This window comes from Hesperophylax consimilis, chromosome 13 (genome assembly GCF_061612785.1).
Source record: "Hesperophylax consimilis isolate HC1 chromosome 13, BYU_Hcon_1.0, whole genome shotgun sequence".
Taxonomy (NCBI): Eukaryota; Metazoa; Arthropoda; class Insecta; order Trichoptera; family Limnephilidae; genus Hesperophylax; species Hesperophylax consimilis.
In genome coordinates, this window is record NC_142848.1 from 19223328 (window position 1) to 19231940 (window position 8613).

Consider the following 8613-nt stretch of genomic DNA (forward strand, 5'->3'; position numbering starts at 1 on the left):
ATATATCAGACTACTAACACAGGTTTTGAAAAATATTGGAGTAACACCACCCGGTCCAGCAAATTTATTGCCATCTAATTCTTCTATGAATTTTTCTATAGATTCTTTTTTGATGAAACTCTTCCACTGAAATATCGGGAATCGTATTGACAGTAATATCTGTGTCGTAAACACTTTTAAATGAATCAGCAAAGAGATTAACTATACCTTCGATACTGTCGGCACATTTTTCTTTTAATTACATGGGAAATCCACAATCATTTTTTTGTTGATTTGTAGAAAAACTCCATAATTTTTTAACATTTTGGTGTACCTCTTTCTCTATTAGGCTTACATAATCACTATAGCATTTTATTGATAATTCTTTACACTGCTTTCGTAATTTAGTAAAATTTATGTAATCATTAGGATTTCTGGTATGTTTATATATTCTGTGAATATGTTTTTTATAATAAATCTATTTTTTTTTAATTCCCTTGTAAACCATTTGGGATAGTTAGATGGTGTGAAGTTGATTCTAGGGTGGATGGTGTTTATCTAGAGGTAATAATAATTCGTCAGATTTCTAAACCACTATTTTTGAATCACTTGAAAACACTGAATCTAACATTCGATTATTAGAATTAAACACATAGTTTAGTACTAGGAATATGGATATATCACGAATTTCACCGGATTTAGCGCACTGCAATTCAATTTCGTTTGTGGCAGATCCGATGTCATCTTGGCTGGTCCAGTTCGGCAGATTATAATCACCAGCAATTATGAATTTTGCTTTTGGATATTTAAATTTCAGCATTTCTATGTCCTCATTGTGGTTTTTATATATTTGCAAATCCGATGCAGATTGGATATAGACACAACCGATAATAATTTTACTATAAGGTATGTTGAGCATTATAAAAAAATGTGTTCAACACTTGTGTGCTTGACCGGTAGTTTACAGGATGAGATATTTTTAGACACACATAACAACATGCCTCCTCCATTAGATTTTTTGCTCGAATTAGGACTTCGATCAAAGCGATAGATAGTATATTGATTTAGGTATAATTCTGACGAACCAATTCAGTTAATAATAAAATGTCATATGAGAAGGTGGGTGAATTCCTTTTAAGTTGTTGCAATTTTGTACGGATCCTCGAACATTTTGATAATATCCATCGATTCTTAAGAGTGTGTTATGTTTGTTTTTAGCGTGTCTTTTTATAATTTTAGGAATCCCATTAAAATGTTTGATTCGCAAATCAATTTCACCCTTTTCTTTTCTCTCCTCCATTTCCTTCCAGAGGTCAGTTAAATGTTCTCTTTGATGGAGGGTCCTATCCGGTTTTATTTTTATTCCATTAGGCAAAGTATTTTTATTAAAATGAATAAGTTTTGCCAGCTTATGGTCTTCAAATTCGACTTTAGTGGGCCTGATTTTGTTGGAAATTTTACTACCAAGCCTGTAAATTTTAACTTCTTCCGGTTTGAACTCGCTATTTATTTCACTAACGATAGTTAAAACTTTTTTTTATCTTCCAAGATATTTTCCATGCTTGAGTTGGAACTAGACTCGGGAACGTTAAGTAAAATCACGTTCTTGGTGCGGATCTTGCGTTCCTCTATCTCAGCGAGCAAGTCACAACTTGGTGTCGTTTTGTGGGGTAATACTTTTTTTTCTATGATCTTTTCAAATGTCATAACTTTCCCTTTCTCAAGGACTTTTACATTTACTCCTAGGTCCTGCATGGTTCCAGAGAGGTTAGAGATAGTTTGGTGAGTATTTTTGCCATTTGATCTTTAGTGATTTTTAAAGAGGGATCGGTAATGACACTATGGATGCCAGTAATATCTTCCTTGGCTTTATTTAAAAGAGAAAGTGCTTCATTCGTATTCATTTTGAAAGCGTTATTCGCCGGAATTTGGCACTATATTTAGTAAGAAAAAACAGATTCACTGCACACAGAAGTTTAAATGGTAGTTTTAAGAATGTTGGCTTGTTTGCAAACACTGTTTGCTTATATATATTTTTAATTTTTACTTATATTATAAAAATGCATTCCAAATGGTTGAGTTAAATTCTGACTGGTTTTAAATCTTAATATATAAAAATTCAGCATGCGAATGTTTGTTCTCGCAAAACGCGAAAAGTAGTAGACCGATATCGCTGAAAATTTAAAAATCTGTTGTTATTAGTGCCAGGAGTGTTTAGAGTTAGTAGATATAAATGATAGAAGTCGGGGACGCCCAATAAATACCTAACGCAATATCTCTGCACCGTGATAAGATACGAAGTCGAACTAAATTCGATGTAATGTAGTTTTTTAACGTCAACCTTGTTAGATACAGTAGTGAATGGTGGAAGTAGTCGGAGGCGCCCGAGAAAGACATTAGCAATAGCGAAGCATTGTGGGGGATCCACTAGTATATTATATAATTTGTCCTAACTACACAATCAATCGGAGTAGAACAAATATTGGTCGTTTCGAATTTCGACACAAATGCATTTGAGAATTTGGATTAAACAAGTAATTATCAAACACGCTAATTACTAATAACGGTTGGCTAATGGTTGCGTCCCCAGTAAAATCTGCTACAGTAAACCAGAACAAGAAATCTGATTTTTGATTGTTGTAGAAGGATGTGGGGCCCTCTGTTATTTTCAAAAAGAACCATTAAAGTTTGAAAATTTCAAAAAAAAACATATACAAAATTTTCCAATTCCCGAAAGATTTTTTTCAGAAAAATAATAATTTGCCATCATGGATAATTTCCGAACTATCAAAAAGATTTGTTATTATAAAAAATTTCCGACTAATGAGTCGGAAGTTTTTTATAATAGTCGGAAAATGTTCCGACAAAATTTTTTCAGATGTTGTTCAAACTTTCAGGAAGAAGTTTTTTTAGAGAAATAAAAATTTCCCAACAGTGAAAATTTCCAAACTTCACATAAAATCAAAAAGATATGTTTTATGAAAATTACAGGAACAATTTCCCCATACATTTGCACAAACGAATTTGGGACCAATTTATTTTCGAATATTTTTTAATTTTCCCCAAAGAATTTATTTCGGAAAATAAAAATTTTTCCAACATTGATTATCTCCAAACTACAAATATTTAAAAAATGTTTTTTTTTATAAAAATATCAGTACCCATTTCCCGACAAATTTTCTCAGAAGAATTATTTCGGAAAAATAAAAAAATTCCTAACTTTCAAAACTATAATTATAAAAATTTGATACTTAAAATTTTCTCAAACTTCATGTAATATATAAATGCACAATTTCGGTAAGCAATCGTCATAAACCTAATTCTGTAAGACACTGTCCAGAAAATATATACACTGAATTGCGTTTCAGACCGTTATGTTACCTAAGACGGACATGTATTAGAAACATTAGATCTCAACGTTAAAATCCAATCCAATCCAACAACGAAACTTTAGTTTTTTTATTTGTGAAATCGCGAGTTACAACTGCTACCAATCGTCTGAGACTATTACATTCCCAATGAGGTATGTTGTGAGGCTGGGGAGGGAAGAAGATGGGGCAGGGGAAGGTGGGGAAGTACATTGCTATTCAGATATGGTTACTAAACACGGCCACAGCCATTTCAAGCAACGTTTCAATTACACCAGGGCGATACTGAGAGTACCTTCCACTCTGGAACGTGCCGCAAATATACTATTTATTTTATTTAATAAGAAATTTGAGAAATAACAAAAAATTATAAAATGAAATTTGAACCCGTGACCTCTAACATGCTAGTCGAGAGGCTTACCATCGACCACGGAGGCCGTCAAACAATCTATTTATTAAATATTTTTTTAAGATTTCCTAATCCGTCGTCTGGGAAATATCCAACCTACAGAATAGTAATCGCGTGGTGGATTTATTTTATTACCAGTCTGGGTGAATCGTTCATCGCCTTTATTAATTATAAATGAACAAGCATTATTTACTACCAAATAATAATATTATGATTGCTTTATCTTTTTGCATATCAAATGTTCGATGACTATATAAGCTATGGCAAGGTATGATCATCACAACATTAGTTCTTTTTATTCTGAAAGCAACGGTGCGTCAATAGTAAGTGTTGTAACAATACCTACATTAAGTTTTTAGTCAAATTTGGTTTGTTTTTAAACCGGATTAACTGGTACAAAAAGAAAGAAAAATATTTTGAATAGAATTCAATTGAAAACAAAAATTTAGTTGCTGCAGGTCAAATATGTATTTTAAAATTCATTGAAATTATGTTTGCTAATGATTCCTAGTTTCAAGTGTAGAAAGCAAGTACCTAATGTGAAATTTTGTTTGTGGCTTTCTATTTGATCCGTAAATAGCATTTATCGTCCTTTCGACTTACATAACAACAAATGTGTGATCTGCTCCTTCTGGGATTAGAATCTTTTCCAAAATACACTTTAACAAGCTTATCATTCGCAGGCTCAACATGAAGTTCCTCATCCTCGCCCTCGCCTTCGTGGCCTCTGGAAGCAGTTCTCCCGTCGGAACCTTCGACATCCCCCTCATCAGCCACCGCCCTGCACCCATCGTCGAAGAGGAACACCTCGCTGTACCCATGCCAGCCCCAATCTACCCTGACGTGATGCCCCTGCCAGCTCCATTGTTCCCAGACATTCCAAGCCTCACCAAGCCTCTGCCACTTATCCCAGAAGGACCAATGACTTATCCAATGCCAATCCCAGAAGGACCAATGACTTACCCAATGCCAATCCCAGAAGGTCCACAGACTTTCCCCATGCCCATTCCAGAAGTTGACGATCTTCCCATTGAAGCTCCAGTCTCCAGTCGTCTTGTTCAGATTATTATCAACATCGTCAGCGATAAGTCTGCAGAGTCCCTCATCGATACCGTAGGACCCATCAACATTGAACATGGAATTACCAAGCCCATCCTTGAGCTGCCAGTTGCCCCAATAGACTTTACCAGGCCCGTCATTGGAGCTCCAATTGACATCACCAGGCCGGTGGTTGACGCCCCAGCCGGTATCACCAGACCCATCCTTGAGCTACCAAGTGCCCCCATCGATCTGACCAGGCCCGCCGTTGTTGCCCCAGCTGGCATCACCAGGCCCGCTGTCTTGATCCCAGGAGGCTTCTACCCAGAGAGCGAAAGGCCATCCCTCGACCTCATCCGTTAAGATCGTTTAAAGAAAATAAAAACCCATTTAGTAAAAACTTCACACGTAAAATTTTCTCATAATAAATAATAAAGAATTTCGGCCCGAAAAAAACAGAATTCGTATTTTATTTTATTTGAAATTTTTTTTTCTACCTTACTGACATAATACTTGGGTTACAGTCCCATTATATAAAACATGGTACAGAAAGGCAAAAATCTCATATTGGACCAGAGACTAAATAATTAACAGACCTGATATAGAGACAATTATACTGTCCTAACTACAGGAGCATTTTCTGGATGCATTTCAGCTTGCATTCAAGTGGTGTTAAAAAAATTGCTTTTTTTGAAATTCGACTTAAATTCAATTGCGAATTTTGGCTAAGTAAGTGAGAGGTACTAATGATAATACCTTCCTTATGAAGTCAGATCATCTCTAGAAGCGTGATCTGTACCGATTTGAAAGAAAACTTAGACCATTCCACTTTTTGACTATAAAAGGCTGATGAAATTGATTTTTCCGTCCAAAAAAGAATTTCGTCATTTGAAAATTTTTACAAATTTTACAATAAGGGAAAATTGAGCTAAGAGACGGTGTTAGCAATTTGTGTTAGGTGTTTGAGATTAGGTTGGAATAATTAGTTGTAGTACTTAAATAGGTCCTTGGGGGCCTTAGCACGAGTAAAGCACCCAGTGAAGCTCACATTATTAAATAATGTATTAAAATGTTAGTATTGTACAAAAATATAAAAAATAAAAATAAATTTTGGCTTTGCCAAAAAATATTACGATTCTCTTACATTGGTTTGCGATAGTCGAATTGGATTTGGGCATGGAGGAAAGAATGGATTTGAGTAATTAGGGCCCTTGTTCTATATCTAAAGACTTTTTTTTAACAATTTGCATGTGTTCTGTGATGGAAATATCCTCGTTCACAATAATTCGATATTGAGCACATTTGGGTATTAAGGGACGTACTTGTCTTACTTCAACCTGTGATTCCTGACATTATTTTAAGTAAAAAATGTGAACGAAATTTTGGTTTCCGGTGACATTTTTGACGCTTTTTAAAACATAGAAAATCAGTAGTAATTGGACAGCTAGGGTTAATGTGAGGAGTTGGGGGGTTGGGCGGTTCAGTGACCAGTTTCAGATGATAAGTGAAAGAATTTGTTATTAAATTGTTTTTGAAAAAATATATATACTTAAAAAAAAAAAACGTTAAAAAGTCACCGAAGACCAAAATATTATTTACATTGTTTACTCCAAATAAAGCCAGGAATCATTGGTTAAATAAAGTATGTCAAGTACGTCCCTAAACACCCTCTATATACATATCCATTATTATAACTCCCTTATATTATGTAATAATTTTTGAATTAATTTTAAATCATTAATTTAAAACGTTCCAAAATACAACAAACGCAGTAGTCAGTTTTGTAGATTATAAAAGTACACACATACAACCAAATAATTTTCATGACCACGAAAAAGGTGACATTTTTCGATGATTTTTTATTATTTATTTACAAAAAAATCTTTCACCGTCACTGGCCCTCTGTCGATGAACCGCCAGAACCCCGACCACGATCCTAACTATCCAATACTTGTATTTTACATAAAATGGATTTTGAATAAGAATCATGGTGCAAAACGTCATCAGTAACAAAATATGCATAACGTTGAAATTTGGAAAAGTCATCATTCTTATGGGCGCTAATTTCAGCTTGGGTTCGAACTTTAAAAGATATTTTTTCAGGCTTTTTGGTACGAAACGTGCTGAAATTTTGGAATTGAGATAAGAATCATGGTCCGAAATGAAATGAATAACAAAATTTGCAAAATGTAGAAATTTGGAAAAAAAAGCATTCTCATGGGCGCTATTATAAAACTAGGGTTTTAATAAGCCATTTTTTCAGACTCCAAGATACCAAACGTGCTGAAATTTTGGATTTGGGATAAGAATCATAGTCCGAAACGAAATCAGTCACAAAATCTGCATGAAGTTGAAATTCGTAAAAATCATTATTCTTATGGGCGCTAATTTCAGACTTGGGTTCTAACTTTAAAAGCAATTTTTTCAGGCTCTTTGGTACAAAACTTGCTGAAATTTTGGATTTGGGATAAGAATTATCGTCCGAAACGAAATCAGTCACAAAATCGGCATGAAGTTGAAATTTTGTAAAATTGTCATTCCTATGGGCACTGATTTCAAACTTGGGTTCGAAATTTTTAAAGCCATTTTTTCAGGCTCGGTTAGCCAAACCGTGCTGAAATTTTGGATTCAGGATAAGAATTATGGTCCAAAACGTAAAAAGTCACAAAATCTGCATAAAGTTGAATCTTTGGAAAAATCATCATTCTTATGTGCGCTTATTTCAGAATAGGGTTTGAACTTTAAAAGCCATTTTTTCAGGCTCTATTGTACCAAACGTGCTGAAATTTTGGATTTGGGATACGAATCATGGTCCGAAATGAAATCAATAACAAAATTTGCAGAATGTAGAAATTTGGAAAAAACATCATTCTCATGGTCGCTATTATAAGACTAGGGTTTTAATAAGCCATTTTTTCAGGCTCTATGGTACCAAACGTGCTGAAATTTTGGATTTGGGATAAGAATCATTGTCTAAAACGAAATCAGTCACAAAATCTGCATCAAGTTGAAATTCGGAAAAATCATTATTCTGATGGGCGCTAATATCAGACTTGGGTTCGAATTTTAAAAGCAATTTTTTCATGCTCTTTGGTACAAAACGTCCTGAAATTTTGGATTTGGGATAAGAATTATCGTCCGAAACGAAATCAGTCAGATAATCTGCAAAAATTGAAATTTGGTAAAATCATCATTCTTTTAAGCGCTAATTCCAGACTTAGGTTCGAACTTTAAAAACCATTTTTCAGGCTCTTTGGTAACATACGGGCTGAAATTTTGGAATCGTGATGAGAATCATGGTCCGAAACGAAATCAATCACAAAATCTGCATCAAGTTGAAATTCGGAAAAATCATTATTCTTATGGGCGCTTATTTCAGACTTGGGTTTGAACTTTAAAAGCCATTTTTTCAGGCTCTTTGGTTCAAAACTTGCAGAAATTTTGTATTTGGGATAAGAACCATAGTCCAAAACGAAATCATTCACAAAATCTGCATAAAGTTGAAATTATGAAAAGTTGTCATTCCTAAAAATAAAACCGATTTTCAGGCTATATTGAACAAAACGTGCTGAAATTTTGGACTTGGGATAAGAATCATGGTCTAAAACGTAAAAAGTCACAAAATCTGCAGAAATTAGAATCTTTGGAAAAATCATAATTCTTATGGGCACTAATTTCAGACTTGGATTCGAAATTTTTAAGCAATATTTTCAGGCTCTTTGGTTCAAAACGTGATGAAATTTTGGATTTGGGATAAGAATCATGGTCCGAAACGAAATCAATCAAAAAAATTTTATAAAATAGAAATTTCGAAAAATC

At 34.1% G+C, this 8613-nt stretch overlaps 1 protein-coding gene across 3 annotated transcripts; it reads left to right on the forward strand.

Annotated features, from left to right (window-relative positions):
• Positions 1-1507: 1507 nt before the first annotated feature.
• Positions 1508-5177, forward strand: LOC149418546 (uncharacterized). Of its 3 annotated transcripts, XM_089638562.1 has the most exons (3): positions 1508-1649; positions 1726-1761; positions 4440-5177. In XM_089638562.1, the coding sequence occupies exons 2-3, from the start codon at positions 1733-1735 to the stop codon at positions 5155-5157; spliced, it is 747 nt and encodes a 248-aa protein (XP_089494688.1). In that variant the 5' UTR covers positions 1508-1649; positions 1726-1732; the 3' UTR covers positions 5158-5177. The 3 variants fall into 3 exon arrangements, with proteins under 3 accessions (XP_089494688.1, XP_089494687.1, XP_089494689.1); XM_089638561.1 differs by having other exon boundaries at positions 1508-1761; XM_089638563.1 differs by lacking the exon at positions 1726-1761.
• The last annotated feature ends 3436 nt before the right edge of the window (positions 5178-8613 follow it).